Source organism: Babylonia areolata, chromosome 23 (genome assembly GCF_041734735.1).
Source record: "Babylonia areolata isolate BAREFJ2019XMU chromosome 23, ASM4173473v1, whole genome shotgun sequence".
Taxonomy (NCBI): Eukaryota; Metazoa; Mollusca; class Gastropoda; order Neogastropoda; family Buccinidae; genus Babylonia; species Babylonia areolata.
In genome coordinates, this window is record NC_134898.1 from 26,111,883 (window position 1) to 26,134,382 (window position 22,500).

The window sequence follows — 22,500 nt, forward strand, 5'->3', positions numbered from 1 at the left end:
GACAAATAAATGGTACCCTCCCTTAATTTTGCCACTGGGGGGGTTGGGGTGGGGTGGTGATGTTGCGGGGGAGGCGGGGGGGCGGGAGGGGGGGGGGGGCACTAGTTGCCCTTCGGGAACCATCCTAGCGCCGACTGTCCTGAAATCCTCTTGCCCGAGAGAGTGGGGATGTATCTTGGGCAAGATACTCTCCACTGTAATAAAATTCCAACCCAGACAGTCAGAACATCAGCTGCCTCCTCTGCTGTGTGCTCTGATGGTCAAAGTCAGACACGACTGACTATCATACACAGGGTACTGAACACAGCCACATTATACGTCAGTAAATGTTGCCACGTAAAACAAAAGCTACACCATAACACCCCGGGTAATAATGTAGTACATCTCACCATACCACTTTATACCAGTCACTCCACACCACACTGTAACCCTGAACGCAACACGGAAAAACAAACACCCAATGAAAATTCGACAAAGATCCCTCTGGAGTCCGCACTCACTCATCTTTCATTCCGCACACAAAGACCAATCCAAGAATTTACGTGGGTTTTTTCTTCACATTTCAGTTCAATTCACTCCCACATACCGGCGCACTCTCTCTCTCTCTCTCTAAAAAAAAATTAAAAAAAAAAAAAAAAACCCACAAAAAACAACTCTAAAACACAAAACACAACACAGTGACACACAGTGAGCTACACGAAGGAAGAACTTGTGATGTAGTTTGGCCAATCTTCCCTGTGACGCCGACCTCTCTGACGCTGCTGTCCTCTCCGGCGTCGTCTGGCACTGACTCTGTGGCACCGTCTTCTTGTCAAGTGTCGCAGCTTTGTTCTGCTGTCGTTGTAGTAGATTCAAGTATAGCAGACTGAAGCTCTAACATCAAAATAAAATGGCTGACATTCTTAATTACGTGAGATTTTCGGGTGTTTCATGTGATGTTGATGTAACCGAAATACGTTGTTTGAGGGACACCTGAAACTAAGCCTGAATTAATGTTCACCATGCCTACTGTTGTTCATGTCGTGTGAATGGTTACAAAATGGCGACAAGGAATAACAGTCAGTTGAGACTTAAGAGTCGGCAAGAGAGTTTTTCTTCATTCCTGTGGACTCTTTCTTTGTCAAACACGTACGTCGTAATCATAAGTTCCATAAAGATGGCTGGGCACATTCCTTGTGTTGGAACGTGTGATCCAACGGGTGATCCTTCGCGTGCTTCATCAAGATGGACTCGATGGACGAAAAGTTTTGAACTTTATGCAGCTGCTGTAGGTGATGTTCCAAGACAATCAGAAGCCGCCCTTAGTCCTGCTTTGTGCTGATGGGTTACAGTAGTCTCCACGTCGCAGTCTTCTCTTTTTGCTGTAGTCTCCACATCGCATTTTTCTTCTGCTGTAGTCTCCACGTCGCAATTTTCTTCTGCTGTAGTCTCCACGTCGCAGTTTTCTTCTGCTGTAGTCTCCACATCGCAATTTTCTTCTGCTGTAGTCTCCACGTCGCAGTTTTCTTCTTGTAGTCTCCACGTCGCAGTTTTCTTCTGCTGTAGTCTCCACGTCTTCTTCTGCTGTGGTCTCCACGTCGCAGTTTTCTTCTGTAATAGTCTCCACGTCTTCTAAGTTTTCTTCTTCTTCTCTTGTCTTCAGCTTCCTCAGTACAGCTGCCCGCCCCTCTTTCTCACTAGCTTCACTCCACCTCCCCCCGAGCATACACTTGCAGTCGTACCGCCTCCTGGGGCTTGGCCAATCATTGCACGGCTTACCCTAGTCACATGACTCACTGACGCTTTCACTTCAGAGACAGTGGTTCATGAAACACGAAAAACACGTGCGGCTGACGAAACAGTAAAAACACGTGCGGCTCACAAACTACGACATGCTGACATGGACACAAAGCGATCTGTTGTACACACCATACCACATTACATCACACAACGCTGCACTGTAGCGTGCAGTGTCAAACTACATCGCATCTCAAAGAAGGAAGACTGTGAAGAAGAAGAAGAAGAAGAAGAGGAAGAAGAAGCCTGTGAATAAGAAGATGGTAAAGAGGAATCTTGTTTGACGTCCCGTCACACATATCGGTGACTGAAGAGACATTTTGTTAATGTATGAATGTATACATCTGAGTATTATTGTTTTGGAGAGGTGGGGAATGTGTGTGGATGGATGGTGAGATGGGAGAAACTGGGCATATGAGGAGGTGGAGGGGTGAAATTTGAAAAAAAAGGTCGACGGGCGCAATAGCCGAGTGGTTAAAGCGTTGGACTGTCAATCTGAGGGCCCAGGATTCGAATCACGGTGACGGCGCCTGGTGGGTAAAGGGTGGAGATTTTTCCGATCTCCCAGGTCAAAATATGTGCAGACCTGCTAGTGCCTGAACCCCCTTCGTGTGTATATGCAAGCAGAAGATCAAATACGCACGTTAAAGATCCCGTAATCCATGTCAGCGTTCGGTGGGTTATGGAAACAAGAACATACCCAGCATGCACACCCCCGAAAACGGAGTATGGCTGCCTACATGGCGGGGTAAAAACGGTCACACACGTAAAAGCCCACTCGTGTGCATACGAGTGAACGCAGAAGAAGAAGAAGAAAACAAAGGTCTAAATACAATTGCAGGAAATTACTTAAAGGACTTCGTAAAAGAGAAGTCGTTAATCTAACAAGCGAAACAACTGATAATGAATGCAAAAAGTCAAAAACATCAACGTTCTCAGTCACTTGAGAAGACACACTTTCGAGCAGATAAGGTTTCATCAAACCACATTAAAAACTTATAATATGCTTAACTGTCATGATACTAAAGCATGTGCGCTTGACATTAGAACGATATTTAGTCTGTAATGAATTAGATAATAGTCTGAAAATGAAACTCAGAATTGGTCAACGAATCGGACCAAAGTCTGAGAGTCAACTGACGAGGTTTTAGAGTTGAATGAAAGCACCTATTAAAGTCTCTTTCAGGTATATTACTTATTTCCTTGTATGACAATGGGCACTATATTTTCATACTATCTGTATAATTCTTTGCTCACCTTTTAGCTGCTCAGTCTGCTTGGTCTTTAATTCGAAAGGAATCCAGTATGGGATGGTATCCAATACAAATCACCATTTGTTGCACCTTTCATGAATGGGGAGTGCAATAAATACCTAATTTCAAACAATAAGTCTTCTCTCTGATTATTCTCAAAAAGGAGCAAACTTTTGAAAATACTGGTTTTTTTTAAGAATACTTTTCAGAAGAAGACAGTGGATGATGATGATGATGATGATGATGATGATGGTGGTGGTACTTTAGAACTTACTTCGATTTACCTTAACCTGGGTGCGTAAGACAAATGTGTGCTTGTAACGCGTGTTTCATGTACGCAATCAAAACAATCAATTCATGACTGCTGTGTTACATGTTCTATTCCTGCAGCATTCGACAAGTTCTATTCCTGCAGCATTCGACAAGCTCTCAAGGTCACTGAAAAGTGCGCTGGTTCTGTCTGTCAGTTTAGACATTCCAATTCCCTTTCTTATCTCTTGAAAGCTTAAGAAGTGCAGCACATATGCATCGTGTAAATCCGCACTCTCTGACGCCCCCCCCCTCCCCCTACCCCCTTGAAAAACAAACACAACAAGAGAGGCAAGGCCTTCAAGACTCACTTGTGATAAATTACGTCCCCTAGCATTAATTACAGAGTAATTTCCCTTTTTTACTATCTGCACCAAAACGTTTGCAAAATAAATAAAAATGCCATGCTTAGCAAAAGAAGTTCCTGTTTGAACAAAAAATGATAATAATGACTCCTCTAGTTGTTGTGTCAGAATAAGAGGTCAAAGTGCCAAGTTTAGAGAATACAAAAAATATAAGTATAACAGTAAATGCAGTTTGCATATAATTAGGCTTCTTTTTTATTTTTTTGTGCCCATCCCATAGGTGCAATATTGTTTTAAACATGATGACTGGAAAGAACTGAATTTTTCCTATTTTTATGCCAAATTTGGTGTCAACTGACAAAGTATTTGCAGAGAAAATGTCAATGTTAAAGTTTACCACGGACACACAGACACAAAGACACACGGACACACACACACACACAACAACCGAACACCGGGTTAAAACACAGACTCACTTTGTTTACACAAGTGAGTCAAAAATGAAGACAAACAAACCAGCTGGATTTAATATAACTGTTTCATATAAAACCTGTCGAATTCGTTTGCATTAGTGTTGTGACATTCAAAAAAGAATGTTTAAAACAAAACGATCTTTTAACCATTTTGCATTCCTACATTTACAGAGAAACTGTTCTTGTTGTGTTCGGCTGTGGCCATAGTGACTGCAATAGAGTTAAAAGGGATGGTGGAATACTGGGATAGGGGTGGGGTGGGGTGGGATGGGTGCTAATAACAAGGATCCATCGGCATACCAGGAGACATAGAAAGAAAGAGGGGGAGGAGATAGAAAGAGAAAGACAGAGGGAAAAAATACAGACAGACAGAAAGATGAGAGAGGGGAAGAGAGAGAGAGGAGAAAGAGAGACAGAGACATAGAGAGGAGAGAGGAGAAGAGAGACAGACACACAGACAGGCAGGTAGACAGACAGACAGAGAGACAGACAGAAACAGACACACAGAGAGCGAGCGAGCGCGCGAGAGATCGTTCGTTTATTCATTGATAGTCTGTTTATCTAAGATGGTGATGTTAGACTGAAAATAAAAGACAGCATTACTATTATTATTATTATTATTATTATCTGTATTATCATTTGAGAGAAAGAGAGACAAGGGAGGTGGGGGGTGGGGGGCAGTGTCAGTCAGTCAGACCAGGGGGCCACAACAGTCCACAAGATGGAGGGTGGGTGGGGATGCTGGTTGATGCTGTTGGTGTTGGTGGTGGTGGGGGCACGTGAGGGTGGGAGGAAGAGAAGCAAAATTGCTCTTATTTTGTATTTGTATTTTGTTTTTGTTTTTTTCACAACAGATTTATCTGTGAAATCCGGGCTGCTCTCCCCAGGGAGAGCGCGTCGCTATACTATAGCGCCAGCCCATTTAAAAAATTTTTTCCTGCGTGCAGTTTTATTTGTTTTTCCTATCGAAGTGGATTTTTCTACAGAATTTTGCCAGGAACAACCCTTTTGTTGCCGTGGGTTCTTTAACGTGCGCTAAGTGCGTGCTGCACACGGGACCTCGGTTTATCATCTCATCCGAATGACTAGCGTCCAGACCACCACTCAAGGTCTAGTGGAGGGGGAGAAAATATCGGCGGCTGAGCCGTGATTCGAACCAGCGCGCTCAGATTCTCTCGCTTCCTAGGCGGACGCGTTACCTCTAGGCCATCACTCCACTTACAACCAGCCGCCAGCACTGTCCCTCCCAGCATCCTCAGCATTTGGTAACCACCTTTTCCATCCCATCTCTTAACTCCAGCATGACTGATGTCTGTGGGAAAACTGGGAGATCTCGGGAAACTTTTTTGGATGGAACATGGCTTTTGCGTTCGTCTAAAGTAACGCTTCGTGAATGGACGTTAAACTGAAGAGCACACACGGCTCTTTGCATTCGATGCAGCTGGACTGAGATCGTCTTGCTTCTTAAAGAGTTTTTTGAGATTTTTTGAAGGGGGCGGGAGGGGGCACTTCTTTTTAGAACTTTACTGTTTTCCACTTGCAACGATCCTCTAAGATGGACTATGGTCATAAACTTGACACTTCGTATGAAAGCTAAGTCTTATTTTACAATTCGCAGTTGTTGGGGATTTACAGACTCTCTCTCCATTAAACTGTTTGTGGGTGCGTTTGACGAAAGTTGTTTCCGTTTATTCTTAACTTTTTAGCTACTCAAAGGGTTTGATAATTCTGCCAGATATATAATGAATTCTTGGATATGATACAAACTATTTGAAATGTGAAGTCTGGTTTCAGCTGGTAATTCTCTTCTTCTTGAATCATCACATCCAGATCACACTCCACACCTAAGAGAAGAGCTAAGGAAATGTTCGCTGCATGTGTTTTAAACCACTGAGGCTGTAACTGTGATCAAACCAATAAAGGCGAAAATTTAGTTAACACCAAAGTGTTGTTGTTGTGGTTTCTTCTTTCTGTAAGTGTGTACACACACACACACACACACACACACACACACACACACACACACACACACACACACATATATATATATATATATATATTGGTTTGGGCTCAGAAAACGCTATTAAGACCGTTTCTATATCAATAATTTATCTTCCTATCTATCTCTATATATATTTGTCTATCTATAAATATGTGTGTGTGTGTGTGTGTGTGTTTGTGTGTGTGTGTGTGTGTGTGTGTGTGCATGTATATAATTATGTATGTATGTATGCATGCATAAAACAATCAGTCAATCAGTCAGTCAATCAATCAATCTTTCTATCTGTTTATCCCCCCCCCCTCACCCCCCCCCTCACCCCCCCCCCCCACACACATATATATATATATATATGTGTGTGTGTGGTGTGTGTGTGTGTGTGTGTGTGTGTGTGTGTGTGTGTGTGTGTGTGTGTAGATATAAATATGTATGAATGCATATAATGTATAATTGAACAGTGGGTGGTCAGTAAGAAATGCAGGAGAATAGCTCTAAAGAAAAAGCTTCCAATAAAAACAACAGCAAACAAACAAAACACAAAGCTTCAAAAACAAATACAGAGGGTTGGAGACGGGACTGAGAGAGAGAGAGGATAGGGGTGGGGGGTGGGGGGTGGGAAGGGAGGGGCGTGGTTAGAGACGGGAAGGTACCTCTTCAGGGTGGTGGTGGCCATTTGAAATCTCTAATGACAGAAACGCCACAGGCGTAGCGGGCCATTTGAATTCTCTAAAGGGGTCAGGAAAGAAGCCGTTTCGGTGGCTGGGCCGTTTGAATTCTCTACGGAAGGGAGGGGGGGAGGGGAAGAAAAAAAAGCCATTTGTAAGGCCTGACATGACTCGAGTCTCTCGTTCCCTGCAGACTCATCAGACAGAAGACACAGCATCGGCAACAAACTCGTCCGTCCCTATGGTGTCCGATGGCGAGACACCTCTCTCATAACCTGACCGGCTTCCCAATTTCTACTGGAGAAAAGAAACAACAACAACAACAAAGAGAAAAAAACAACAAAACAAAAACAACACCCACGAGCCAGTGAAATCCCAGAGCTGACATAGCGACAGTGAAGGACTATCAGACAAACACATCCACTACCACCACCACTACCAACAACAACAGCGACAACATATATACTACTAAGAGAGAGGTAGACAGATAAACAAAAAGACAGAACGCAAGAATGTTAATGTACGGTCACCGAGAAAAAAACATAACTTAAACAAAAATCCCAAGACTAATGTTTTAGCTGAGAGAGAAAGAGACAGAGACAGAGAGAGAGAGAGAGAGAGAGAGAGACAGACAGACAGACAGACAGACAGAGACACACAGAGAGAGGAAGAAGGGATAGAGAGAGAGGGGGGAGGGAGAGGGGGGGGGGGTGCGTACGGATGCGGATAATACCTTACTATTGTCGTCTTGTATCAGTCTGATTCTCATCCCTCGTACACCCACCTCCACATCCCCATCATCATCTCGCATATTTCATCCTCACTCCATTCCCCCTTTTTTTCTGTTTTTTTTTTCCATGGCAAAAGCAATGCAATGCAAGGTAACTTTCATTTCAGAAATAAAATCCATTGGGGCTACAGTAAAGATGAAAATAAAAGCACACTTGAAACACTTTGAGACCAAAATGTTATGTGCGCGCACGCCTGCACCTCACCTGGCTTGTGATCTTGACGTTGAAAATCTTCTCCACCTGCCAGGTGAAGACAGTGGATAAACAAACAAACAAACATACAAACAAACAGTAGCAGTAGCAGCAGCAGCAGCACATTTGGCCGCCACCTCACCTGACTGCATGACATTGACGCCGAAGACGTTCCCCTCCTGCCTGTTGTAGGTGGTGAACGAATAAACAAACAAAGAAAACACACCAAGAAAAACAAGCCAACCCAGCCAACAAACAAACAAACGGATAGTAATAGCAGCAGCAGCAAATAGCACACATGGACCACCTGGGCTGCGTAATCTTGACGTCGAGTATCTTCTCCACGTGCCTGTTGTAGGCAGTGAAAAGTAAACATGCTCCAGGTGGTCAATAAGTAAACACGTTGTAGGCGCTGAACAAACAAGCAAACAAACAAACCAGCAAACAAGTAAACAAGTAAACAGCAACAGCGGTAGCACACCACCTGGGCCACCAAACTCACCTGGCTGGGTGATCTTGACGTCGAAGATCTTCTCCACCTGCCTGTTGTAGGCGGTGATCTGGAAGACGGTGTGCGGGGTGTCCTCGATGCAGCTGATGTTGACGGGCACCACGTCCTCCGACACCCGCTCCCAGCGAGAGTAGTCCCCTGACCCGTGCACCCGGAACACGTCCGCCCACAACCTGTGTGTCAATGACACGGCAACACCCGACATCGTTATCGTTTGTCGTCATCATCAGCATCATCATCATTATGATCATTGTGTTGACTTTGTACATGTTTTACGTCACTTAGTCTTGAATTTGTATAGTCTTAGATTTGTATCGTTTGTCGTCATCATCAGCATCATCATCATTATGATCATTGTGTTGACTTTGTACATGTTTTACGTCAATTAGTCTTAAATTTGTATAGTCTTAGATTTGTATTGTTTGTCGTCATCATCAGCATCATCATTATGATCATTGTGTTGACTTTGTACATGTTTTACGTCAATTAGTCTTGAATTTGTATAGTCTTAGATTTGTATCGTTTGTCGTCATCATCAGCATCATCATCATTATGATCATTGTGTTGACTTTGTACATGTTTTACGTCAATTAGTCTTGAATTTGTATAGTCTTAGATTTGTATCGTTTGTCGTCATCGTCATCAGCATCATCATTATGATCATTGTGTTGACTTTGTACATGTTTTACGTCAATTAGTCTTGAATTTGTATAGTCGTAGATTTGTATCGTTTGTCGTCATCATCAGCATCATCATTATGATCATTGTGTTGACTTTGTACATGTTTTACGTCACTCAGTCTTGAATTTGTATAGTCTTAGATTTGTATCGTTTGTCGTCATCATCATCATCATCATCAGCATCATCATTATGATCATTGTGTTGACTTTGTACATGTTTTACGTCAATTGGTCTTGAATTTGTATAGTCTTAGATTTGTATCGTTTGTCGTCATCATCAGCATCATCATTATGATCATTGTGTTGACTTTGTACATGATTTACGTCACCTAGTCTTGAATTTGTACAGTCTTAGATTTGTATCGTTTGTCGTCATCATCAGCATCATCATCATTATGATCATTGTGTTGACTTTGTACATGTTTTACGTCACTTAGTCTTGAATTTGTATAGTCTTAGATTTGTATCGTTTGTCGTCATCATCAGCATCATCATTATGATCATTGTGTTGACTTTGTACATGTTTTACGTCACTTAGTCTTAAATTTGTACGGTCTTAGATTTGTATCGTTTGTCGTCATCATCATCATCATCATCATCATCATTGTGTTGACTTTGTACATGTTTTACGTCACTTAGTCTTAAATTTGTACGGTCTTAGATTTGTATCATTTGTCGTCATCACCATCATCATCATTGTGTTGACTTTGTACATGTTATACGTCAATTAGTCTTGAATTTGTATAGTCGTAGATTTGTATCGTTTGTCGTCATCATCAGCATCATCATCATTATGATCATTGTGTTGACTTTGTACATGTTATACGTCACTTAGTCTTAAATTTGTACGGTCTTAGATTTGTATGTTTTATTGTAAAGTGCGGTGAGCCCCATCTGAGATGGGGGTACTGCGCTATATAAGCTTACATTAGTTGTAGTATTATCATAATTATCGTCACAATCGTCATCGTTATCTTCCTTTCCAGCATGGTTATCGTCATCATCATCGGCATTATATTCATCGTCATGACCGTCGTTATCGACATCGTCGTCGTCGTCGTCATTGTATTCGTCATCATCACCAACACCAGCGTAATGATGATGATAACCATCATCATCATCAGCAGCAGTAACAGCAGCATTATCACCATCAAAAACGTCGTCGTCGTCAGCAGCAGCAGACTCATCATCACCACTTTCATCGTCACTGTCGTCATCACCACCTCCAACGTCATCGTCATCATAAGCATCACCATCGTCATTGTCGCCATAGCCATCAGCAACATCAGAAAGAACCAAAAAAAAAAAATCATCATTGTCTTCATCGTTGATGAAATTATGTTCGTGATCGCTGTGGTCGTCTTCGTTATCATTGTCATCATCTCATCGCCGTCGTTGTCAACAGCGCTATTGCCAGCATCCTCATCATTATCACCAAAAACCATGACTGAATTTTAATTGTCGGTAATTGTCGTTCTTCTGACTTCCTGTAATTTTCCTACGGCGTTGTCAACATCATCATTCTCATTGTCAGCGGGCGGGCGCACACTAACACACACACACACACACACACACACACACACACACACGAATGCGCATACACATACGTATGCACATATACACGCGCGTATACACATACAAAGGTACACAGGCATACACACACACGCGCGCGCGAGCACGCACAAACACACGAATGCGCGCGCACACACACACACACACACACACACACACATGCAAACACGCCCGTACACGCACACGTAGCACACACACACACACACACACACACACATGCAAACACGCTCGTACACGTACACGTAAGCACACACACACACATACACACGCGCGCGCGCGCGCACACACACACACACACACACAGAGGCAAACAACCACACGATGCACAAACACATTGAGACGAGGGACTCATCAATAGAATAAACACCACACACACACACACACACACACACACACACACACACACACACACACACACACACACATACACCTTCCACAAGTTCCTCTCGGATTCCAACCACCCCGTCCCAAACACACACACACACACACACACACACACACACGCATGACATTTTTTGGGGGGTGTGTGTGTTTGTGTGTGTGTGTGTGTGTGTGTGTGTGGGGGGGGTGACCACAAAAAACCAAACCAAACCAAACGAAATGGCTCTTGCTATTTTCTGTGTGATTTCCCTGGCTTTGTAATTGTATCAGGGCACTGGTCTGCGTTCTATTGACTTGGTGTGAAGGAAAGGGGGTGGGTGGTGGGAGGAGAGGGAAGGGGTGGAAGAGGGTGGGACGAGAGAGGGGAAGGGAAGATTGGGGAGTGGGAGGCGCGGGAAGGGGAGTTGATGAGGAAGAGAAAGGGGGGTAATAGGGGGAGGGGGAGGGACGATGAGAGAAGACAAGGGGGGGGGGTAATGAGGGAAGGAAAGAGAAGAGTTCAGGAACAGACAAGGGGGGTAATAAGGGGAGGAGAGGGAAGAGGAGAGAAGACAAGGGAAGTAATGAGGAGAGGAGAGGGAAGAGGAGAGAAGACAAGGGGGATAATGAGGGGAGGAGAGGGAAGAGGAGAGAAGACAGGGGAAGTAATGAGGAGAGGAGAGGGAAAAGGAGAGAAGACAAGGGGGATAATGAGGGGAGGAGAGGGAAGGGAGAGAAGAGAAGGGGGATAATGAGGGGAGGAGAGGGAAGGGGAGAGAAGACAAGGGGGATAATGAGGGGAGGAGAAGGGAAGGGGAGAGAAGACAAGGGGGATAATGAGGGGAGGAGAGGGAAGAGGAGAGAAGACAAGGGGGATAATGAGGGGAGGAGAGGGAAGGGGAGAGAAGAGAAGGGGGATAATGAGGAGAGGAGAGGGAAGAGGAGAGAAGACAAGGGGGATAATGAGGGGAGGAGAGGGAAGGGGAGAGAAGAGAAGGGGGATAATGAGGGGAGAGAGGGAAGGGGAGAGAAGAGAAGGGGGATAATGAGGGGAGGAGAGGGAAGAGGAGAGAAGACAAGGGGGATAATGAGGGGAGGAGAGGGAAGGGGAGAGAAGACAAGGGGGATAATGAGGGGAGGAGAGGGAAGGGGAGAGAAGAGAAGGGGGATAATGAGGGGAGAGAGGGAAGGGGAGAGTGTCACACTGAGCAAAAGATGTGTTTGTTCTGTTATCTTTTCTTTTTTCTGGTTCTAGAAATTTTATACGGCTAGGCCATTCTGTCTCTCAGCACTGGGAAGACGAATTGTTATCTCCTCTCTAAAAAAAAAAAAAATATATGTATATATATATATGTGTGTGTGTATATATATAGTCATAATTGGTGCATTCCACACGTGTGCTTGCTGCTGTATTGTGATGCAGGGAAGTAACTGTGTTCGGGGTAGTCAATGTCGTGTTTGTGGAGTATCCTTACGTTTACAACCTGCTTCACTTGGAAGGTAAAGCTTTTGTTTTATTGAGCAATCTGCATCAGACCAACTGACTGCTTCGAATGATTTTGTCTGTAACCTTTGTCTTTCATGTGGTGATGTGGTGCCAAAAAGTGGATTTTTGGTGCACAAAGAATGATTGACGTCAAATCATTGGTAATTGCATAGATATTGACGTCATCCATGCGGAGTTTGTCGTAGGGGAGGAAAAAACGTTGGTTTTGGGTTTTGTTCCATGTCGTGTTCATGTGTTGCTGTTAGTCTTCAGTCTGAGTTTTCTTTTTGTTCAGCTGAAGGGTCAGGGCCATCGACTAGCGAGTCGAGTAGTTTTTTGTTGTTGTTTTTTTTGTTTAATCTTCTTTCTCGAATAGTCATTCCTGTGGACCTACTGTCCTTAATGACAAATTTCGTGTAGCTGAGTGCCTAGCTATCTGGTCAACCATGACATTGGCAAGTTTGTGTTGGTGCTAATTCTATGTGCTGGTTTGATCAGCGGGTCAAATCCAGGTTTTCTTTATTCTTTCGTTCAAAAGTGTCTCCTGCCTCTCGATGAGGTAGCTGCTGTGCTGTCATCGCTTGTGTTTGTTTTGCTGAGGCCAGGAACAAAGACGTCACCTATTTGTGCACCCTCCTTGTCAACACAGAGCGTGTGTATTGTGTTGTGTGCACGTTGTCTGGGCGTGTTTTACATGCGTGTTTCATCATCTGTTGCTGCTGTCATCCTAGCCTGCGCCCCTGCTGCCGTCGTCGTCGTCGTTGTCTTCATTTCGTCGTCGCTGTCGTCGTTGTCTATGGTTGTTGTCGTCGTTGCTTTCTCTTCGTGCTGGTTTGATCAGCGGGTCAAGTCCAGGTTTTCTTTATTCTTTCGTTCGGAAGTGTCTCCTGCCTCTCGATGAGGTAGCTGCTGTGCTGTCATCGCTTGTGTTTGTTTTGCTGAGGCCAGGAACAAGACGTCACCTATTTGTGCACCCTCCTTGTCAACACAGAGCGTGTGTATTGTGTTGTGTGCACGTTGTCTGGGCGTGTTTTGCAGGCGTGTTTCATCATCTGTTGCTGCTGTCATCCTAGCCTGCGCCCCTGCTGCCGTCGTCGTCGTCGTTGTCTTCATTTCGTCGTCGCTGTCGTCGTTGTCTATGGTTGTTGTCGTCGTTGCTTTCTCTTCATCATCATCGGCGTCTTCGCTGCATCTTCGTCCTTGTCGTCTTCACTTCAGTCTTCATTGACGTTGTCAGCTATTCTACCATCGTTGATGTCAACACCATGGCTGACTTTATTTCGTGATTTGTGTGTGTGTGTGCAAGGGCGTGCGTGTGTGTATCAATAGTTTATATATATATATATGTAAGTGTATTTTCTTTGCTTTCATTACAATTGGCTGTTTGAGTATAAAAACATTTGTTTCTTTTATCTGTGGCTTCATATTATTTTGTTTTTGTTAGTGTCATTGTGTGGGAGTGTCATCAGTTAGGGGGGGTTGGGAAAGGGAAATAAGTTTCGGCTTAGCGACCGTGACAAATGGTGGAGATGCGGGGTACTTTTAGTTAGAGTGTGTTGGGATTTGTTTAGCTGGGTTAGGATATAGGTTAGGGGGGCAGGAGGGAGGGGTGTCCTTGTCTTGATCATTAGTGTTATAGCAGTGGGTGTTTGGCGGGCGTGTACGATAGTCCCGGGTGGCTGTACGTAGTATCCTCCCCTAGCTATATATTGCTGGGCAGGGCTTGTCAACTTGTGTTGTTGAGTGTTGTGTATGCATTGTGTCTGGCGCCATGTTTACATGTATATATCATATGGTATGACATGTGTATGCACATACTTGCACTTGGGTGTGTGTCAATTACTTCATGCATTTCTTTGCTTTGTGGTAATGAATTTGATTTCGATTTGGAGTTGCTCTTTGGTGGTTGATGTTGATTCTTGATTGGTTTGTTATGTATATCCTCACTGAGGTGGATACGTGATATGACAGTTTTTGCAATTGCATTCATGTCAGGGAGATGGGACAGTGACGCCAGTTTATGTTGGGTTGTTTTACAACAAATTGTAGTTTGATGATTGTAGTCGATTGTGGATGGGCATTCGTACTGGCTCAGTTCAGGGCAAGGTGGTCACGAATGAGGATATTCGTTTGGTTTATATTTGATTCCCTTGTGAGTAATATTGTTACCCAGGGAATGTGTTAGCATAGTCACACGTGTGGCAATAGCCCCACCGGTTGGCTGGGTTTTGGGCGGTAGATGTGGCTTGATTTGATTCGAATCTGGGTTGACAAATTACTTATTTATTGAAGCTTCGGCTGAATATTTACTCTTTTTTTCCCCCCCGTCAGTTGTGTAAAAACTAGAAACGCGTCGGCTTGCTAAAGCTTATGCCTCGTCATACCCGTGCGACCCCACAATATAATCCGGACGACATTATGGCTACTGATGAGACTGAAATTAGACCGGCGGGTTCTGCTCCTGCTCGAGAGGACATGTATGTGAACTTAGGTCAGCTGGGAGCACGAATGGGACTTCAGGGCGAGGCACTGGCCAAGTTCATCACCGAGTCTATGAGAAATGAGGAAGAAAGAGTCACCAGACAGGAACAGCTTGCTCGGCAGAAAGAGAAAGAAGAGAGAGAAGAAGCCCCGCCTTAGAGAGAAAGAAGAGAGAGAAGAAGCCCGCCTTAGAGAGAAAGAAGAGAGAGAAGAAGCCCGCCTTAGAGAGAAAGAAGAGAGAGAGAGCCCGCCTTAGAAAGGAAAGATGAGGAAGAGAAGGCTCTTAAGCAGGCTGAGGCTAGAGATTAAACTCAAGGAGGTACAGCTCAAAGAAAAGGAAATGCAGGCCCAGTCGGAACATCGATGTAGACAGTTGGAAGTTGAGGAAAACAAAATACGTCCACCTAGATCCTTTGGGAGATGATGATGATGTCGACGCATTCATCACCCACTTTGAGCGTATCGCTGGTCTCTGTCACTGGAATGATTCATCTCTGTCCACTCGATTAATTCCCCTTCTGCGGGGCAAGGCGAGAGAGGCAGTGCTGAGATTGTCCCCTACAGAACTGACTGACTACCATACGGTCAAGACCGCACTGTTTCAGCATTTCCGTCTCGACGCTGAAGCTTACCGGAAAAAATTTCGAAATATTAAAAAGGAACCAGCTGAGACGTTCACCCAGCTACTCGAGAGGATGAGGCGGTGGTTTTCGTTATGGTGCGTGACAGCAGGGAAGAACGAAAACAACGTGGAGGACGTCAAAGATCTTTTGATCCAGGAACAGTTCTTTCAGATGCGCAGTTCTGAATTCATAGTTGAGGTAAAAAGATCACGTCCGTCTACTGTTGATGATGCAGCAAGAGAAGCCACCGTTCTGGCAGAAGCCAAAAGAATGGGCAGAGAGGCTAAGCGAGACAAGCAAGGGGTCAAATGGACAGGAACAGTCTCTTGGAGAGAGAAATATGTCAAGCAGAAATGGTCCAGAGAAACAGTAAGCCCTGAAATTAGTAACCCGAACAAGGGGGGGAATGATCATGCCTATTCAGGATGCCAAGATCATCAGGATCGAAGGCATCTGTAGTGTGCTACAACTGCCAAAAGAAAGGACACTTGGCTCGTCTTGACCAGAGCTGCACCCATTCAGCTGGTCCGCAACAGATCTAAAGCCTCGAGCCAAGTAGTACCTACTCTCTGTGGCACCTGTTGCTAACAAAGAGTACAATCCTCGGTGCATGGTCAATGTAAATGGCATGTTAGTGAAGGGCTACGGGACACTGGAGCAGGAACACGGTATGGCAAAACGGCGTGGTCTCAGCTTCAGCTTTTTACAGGGTGAATTGGTGCCAGTGGTGTTGGCTCGTCACAGTGCCAAAGTCTTTTGCCCGTAGCTGTGATAGATCTGGATTCGCCTTTCATAAAGGGAAGGGTGGAGGTCCTGGTCATGGCCATCCTGTGAGGATGTCCTCATCGGCAACTTCACACGTAGGCCTGGAGAGGCTGTGTGGACGAGTGTCCCCGTGTATGCTGACCCGGCTTTGGTCAGTGCAGTGCGAACCTGTGCTCAGAGGAGGCAAGAAGGTCAGGCACGAGAGGTTTTGCCTGTCCAAGAATGCGTTTTGGAACCACCCCTGACTAGTTGGCTCTCATGCAAGGAGGGGATGAGTCTTTGATACGAGCCAGGGAAGATTGTGAACTCTGGTGCAGAGATGGCCACTGGGTACGGACACGCATCATTTTTAGGAAAGGTGGGGTGTTGATGCGACGATATCAGGGTCCTAAAGAAGAGTCGACGCAAGTGTGCGTTCCCAAGGAGCTGCGTCACGTTGTGTGAGTCTGGAACATGACATTCCAATGTCCGGGCATCTCGGGGTCAGGAAAACCCGTGAGAGAATAAGGGATAGTTTTTTACTGGCCTGGGCATGTGTGACGACATTCGTCGATATTGTCAGTCCCTGTTTTACAGTGTCAAAGGACTGTTGACAAGGGAAGAGTGCCCAAGTGCCTTTGATTAGGATGCCCTTGTTCAAGGAACCTTTTGAACGTGTTGCTTTGGACATCATTGGACCAGTTGTTCCCGCATCAAGAAATGGATACGGTACGTCTTAGTCATGGTGGATTTCGCAACACGGACCCTGAAGCTGTTCCTCTTCGCCAGATCACGGCAGAGGCTGTTGCTGAAGCAGCTTTCAACATGTGGACGCGGACAGAATTCCCGAGACAGTCTGGACCGACCGTGGTTCACAGTTTGTTGGACAAGTGATGAAGGAGGGACTACAGGCTGCTGTCCATCAGAGGCTGTATACAACCCCATACCATGCACAGTGTTAATGGCTCGTTGAACGTTTCAACGGGACCCTAAAAGAGGATGCTGCGTCGTCTGGCCCAGGAGAAACCACAGGAGTGGGATAGGTGGATACCTGCACTGTTGTTCGCCTATCGCGAGGTGCCGCAAGAGAGCACTGGTTTTTCTCCTTTTGAGCTGCTGTATGGCGGAAGGTGCGTGGACCTATGAAAGTATTGAAGGACCTTTGGTTCAGCCAGAGCGCCAGGAGCTACGGACGGCTGCGGAATATGTTGTTACGCTAAGGAACAAAATCGCTGAATCCTGTGCAGTTGCCCAAGAAAGCTTGGAAAGAGCATCGGCAAGGTACAAACGTCATTTCGACGTGAAAGCCAAGACAAGGATCATGGAGCCTGGATCAAGAGTTCTGATACTCCGACCTACCAAGGCAAACAAGCTGGAGATGTCATGGCAAGGAGCCATACACTGTGTTGGAGCGTGTCGGAGAGGCCGACTACAAACTGAATGTTAAGGAAAAGACAAGCTTATACCATGCAAACCTGTTGAAGAAGTTCATTGAGAGGGACCCTCAAATTGCAACCAAAGAAGCCAGTAGGTTTGTGTTCACTGGTCATTCAGGAAAGATCGGAGGAAGAAGTCACACCTTTGATGAGCAAAGATGTGCCCACCATTCCCCTTGAGGCCTTGGAGGGGCCTGAAAATGTGAAGATCCTGACAACGGATTCCCAGTTTTGAGGGCCAGCTAGCATCAGCTGACTAAACAGTATGCATCAGTTCTGACGGATGTCCCTTCCTGATACCAACCTAGAGTCGTGCAGCCTGAAGTTAACAACTCAAGTACCCGTGAGGGTACGTCCTTATCCAGTGCCCTTCGCACAGCGAGAGACCGTACGGGAGGAGGTGAAATCGATGCTTCAGATGGGCGTCATTGAACCATCAGTCTCGCCTTACTGCTCACCCATTGTGCTTGTCAAGAAGAAAGATGGGAAAATCAGATTTTGCGTTGATTTCAGACGCCTTAATAAGATAACTGAGTTTGATGCAGAGCCCATGCCAGATGTTGAGTACCTGTTTGCCAAGCTGGGGGAGAAGAGAATTTTCAGCAAGATTGACTTGGTGAAGGGATACTGGCAGATACCTATGGCTGTGGATGATCGACCCAAAACGGCATTCTCTACGCCAGAGGGCCACTTCCAGTGGAAAGTAAATGCCGTTTGGCTTGTGCACAGCTGGGGCTGTGTTCACGAGAATGATGAGGAAGCTTCTCCAGCCTCTTCAAACTGACGATGTGGACAACTTCATAGACGACGTGATTGTGTCCACCGTTGACAAGCAGCAACATTTGAGAGTGCTGGAAAGAGTTTTTCGACGACTACAGGAGTGCTCCTTGTCTGCCCGCCCGTCTAAGTGTGAACTTGGAGGACGTGGAAGTTGTTTACCTTGGCCATCGCATAGGGAAGGACAAATTAAACCACAACGTGATAAGATGGAACGAATCAGGGAAGCTCCCAGACCGTCAACCAAGAAGCAGATTCGCATCTTTCTGGGCTTGGTAGGCTACTATCGGCGGTTCGTGCCCCGTTTGGCCGTCATTGCCAAACCCTTGACTGACCTCACCAAGGCCTCTGTGCCATCTCGGTACCGTGGGATGAAAGTTGTGAGAAGGCTTTCCAGACCTTGAAACGTCAGTTTTGTAATGCCCCTATCTGTCGCCTGCCCGTGTCAGGGAAGACGTTTTGTGTTGCAGACTGACGCATCTGATGTGGGTCTGGGTGCGGTGCTGTGTCAGCAGTATGAAGATGGAGTACTCCCTGTGACTTGTGCCAGCAGGAAGCTGAGCTCAGCTGAAAAGAATTATCCAATCGTTGAGAAAGAATGTTTGGTCAGTGTAATGGGGGATTCAGAAGTTTCAGTCCTACCTTTATGGGACCCCATTCATCGTTCAGGACAGACCATTCACCCCTACAATTTCTGGACAAGATGAAGTCGGCGAGTGGAAGAGTCACTCGCTGGCTCTTCAACTGCAACCTTTTCAGTTCAAGGTCCAGGGCGATTCCTGGCAGGGAAAATGTGGTGGCCGATTATCTGAGGTCGGTTGTGAGGTCCTAATTCGTGTTGGGCAGGTCAAGGTTTGTTCGTAAATCCTGCTCAGTGTGAGGTTTTTGTTTGTTGATTAGAACATACTGTTCTAAATCTTGAGGCGGGGGAATTGTCACACTGAGCAAAAGATGTGTTTGTTCTGTTATCTTTTCTTTTTTCTGGTTTCTAGAAATTTTATACGGCTAGGCCATTCTGTCTCTCAGCACTGGGAAGACGAATTGTTATCTCCTCTCTAAAAAAAAAAAAAATAATATTGTATATTATATATGTGTGTGTGTATATATATAGTCATAATTGTGCATTCCCACACGTGGTGCTTGCTGCTGTATTGTGATGGCAGGGAAGTAACTGTGTTCGGGGTAGTCAATGTCGTGTTTGTGGAGTATCCTTACGTTTACAAACCTGCTTCACTTGGAAGGTAAAGCTTTTGTTTTATTGAGCAATCTGCATCAGACCAACTGACTGCTTCGAATGATTTTGTCTGTAACCTTTGTCTTTCATGTGTGATGTGGTGCCAAAAAGTGGATTTTTGGTGCACAAAGAATGATTGACGTCAAATCATTGGTAATTGCATAGATATTGACGTCATCCATGCGGAGTTTGTCGTAGGTGGCGGAAAAAACGTTGGTTTTTGGGTTTTTGTTCCATGTCGTGTACATGTGTTGCTGTTAGTCTTCAGTCTGAGTTTCTTTTGTTCAGCTGAAGGGGTCAGGGCCATCGACTAGCGAGTCGAGTAGTTTTTTGTTGTTGTTTTTTTGTTTAATCTTCTTTCTCGAATAGTCATTCCTGTGGACCTACTGTCCTTAATGACAAATTTCGTGTAGCTGAGTGCCTAGCTATCTGGTCAACCATGACATTGGCAAGTTTGTGTTGGTGCTAATTCTATGTGCTGGTTTGAAGTCAGCGGTCAAATCCAGGTTTTCTTTATTCTTTCGTTCAAGAAGTGCTCCTGCCTCTCGATGAGGTAGCTGCTGTGGCTGTCATCGCTTGTGTTTGTTTTGCTGAGGCCAGGAACAAGACGTCACCTATTTGTGCACCCTCCTTGTCAACACAGAGCGTGTGTATTGTGTTGTGTGGCACGTTGTCTGGGCGTGTTCTTACATGCGTGTTTCATCATCTGTTTGCTGCTGTCATCCTAGTCCTGCGCCCCTGCTGCCGGTCGTCGTCGTCGTTGTCTTCATTTCGTCGTCGCTGTCGTCGTTGTCTATGGTTTTTGTCGTCGTTGCTTCTCTTCGTGCTGGTTTGATCAGCGGGGTCAAGTCAGGTTTTCTTTATTCTTTCGTTCGGAAGTGTCTCCTGCCTCTCGATGAGGTAGCTGCTGTGCTGTCATCGCTTGTGTTTGTTTTGCTGAGGCCAGGAACAAGACGTCACCTATTTGTGCACCCTCCTTGTCAACACAGAGCGTGTGTATTGTGTTGTGTGCACGTTGTCTGGGCGTGTTTTGCAGGCGTGTTTCATCATCTGTTGCTGCTGTCATCCTAGCCTGCGCCCCTGCTGCCGTCGTCGTCGTCGTTGTCTTCATTTCGTCGTCGCTGTCGTCGTTGTCTATGGTTGTTGTCGTCGTTGCTTTCTCTTCATCATCATCGGCGTCTTCGCTGCATCTTCGTCCTTGTCGTCTTCACTTCAGTCTTCATTGACGTTGTCAGCTATTCTACCATCGTTGATGTCAACACCATGGCTGACTTTATTTCGTGATTTGTGTGTGTGTGTGCAAGGGCGTGCGTGTGTGTATCAATAGTTTATATATATATATATGTAAGTGTATTTTCTTTGCTTTCATTACAATTGGCTGTTTGAGTATAAAAACATTTGTTTCTTTTATCTGTGGCTTCATATTATTTTGTTTTTGTTAGTGTCATTGTGTGGGAGTGTCATCAGTTAGGGGGGTTGGGAAAGGGAAATAAGTTTCGGCTTAGCGACCGTGACAGAGAGAAGAGAAGGGGGATAATGAGGGGAGGAGAGGGAAGGGGAGAGGAGACAAGTGGGATAATGAGGGGAGGAGAGGGAAGGGGAGAGAAGACAAGGGGGATAATGAGGGGAGGAGAAGGAAGGGGAGAGAAGACAAGGGGGATAATGAGGAGAGGAGAGGGAAGAGGAGAGAAGACAAGGGGGATAATGAGGGGAGGAGAGGGAAGGGGAGAGAAGAGAAGGGGGGATAATGAGGAGAGGAGAGGGAAGAGGAGAGAAGACAAGGGGGGTAATGAGGGGAGGAGAGGGAAGGGGAGAGAAGAGAAGGGGGATAATGAGGGGAAGAGAGGGAAGGGGAGAGAAGAGAAGGGGGATAATGAGGGGAGGAGAGGGAAGAGGAGAGAAGACAAGGGGGATAATCAGGGTAGAAGAGGGAAGGGGAGAGAAGAGAAGGGGGATAATGAGGGGAGGAGAGGGAAGGGGAGAGAAGACAAGGGGGATAATGAGGGGAGGAGAGGGAAGGGGAGAGAAGACAAGGGGGGTAATGAGGGGAGGAGAGGGAAGGGGAGAGAAGACAAGGGGGATAATGAGGGGAGGAGAGGGAAGAGAAGACAAGGGGGATAATGAGGGGAGGAGAGTGAAGAGGAGAGAAGACAATGGAAGTAATGAGGGGAGGAGAGGGAAGAGGAGAGAAGACAAGGGGGATAATGAGGGGAGGAGAGGGAAGAGGAGAGAAGACAAGGGGGGTAATAAGGGGAGGAGAGGGAAGAGGAGAGAAGACAAGGGGGATAATCAGGGGAGGAGAGGGAAGAGGAGAGAAGACAAGGGGGATAATGAGGGGAGGAGAGGGAAGAGGAGAAAAGACAGGGGAAGTAATGAGGAGAGGAGAGGGAAGAGGAGAGAAGACAAGGGGGATAATGAGGGGAGGAGAGGGAAGAGGAGAGAAGACAAGGGGGATAATGAGGGGAGGAGAGGGAAGAGGAGAGAAAACAGAGGGGGATAATCAGGGAGGAGAGGGAAGAGGATAAAAGACAGGGGAAGTAATGAGGAGAGGAGAAGGAGAGGAGAGAAGACAAGGGGGATAATGAGGGGAGAGAGGGAAGAGGAGAGAAAACAGAGGGGATAATCAGGGGAGGAGAGGGAAGAGGAGAGAAGACAAGGGAAGTAATGAGGAGAGGAGAAGGAAGAGGAGAGAAGACAAGGGGGATAATGAGGGGAGGAGAGGGAAGGGGAGAGAAGACAAGAGGTGGTAATGATGGGAGGAGAGGGAAGAGGAGAGAAGACAAGGGGTGGTAATGAGGGAAGAGGAGAGGGGGATAATGAGGAGAGGAGAGGG

At 45.8% G+C, this 22,500-nt stretch overlaps 1 protein-coding gene across 2 annotated transcripts in view; it reads right to left on the reverse strand.

Moving 5' to 3' along the window:
- Positions 1 to 22,500, reverse strand: part of LOC143297901 (protein still life, isoform SIF type 1-like) — a 355,426-nt gene that overhangs the window by 290,109 nt on the left and 42,817 nt on the right. For both annotated transcript variants that reach the window (XM_076610448.1, XM_076610447.1), the window contains exon 2: positions 8,266 to 8,447. In XM_076610448.1, coding sequence (XP_076466563.1) covers positions 8,266 to 8,447 — 182 coding nt within the window. The remainder of the gene's footprint in view (positions 1 to 8,265; positions 8,448 to 22,500) is intronic.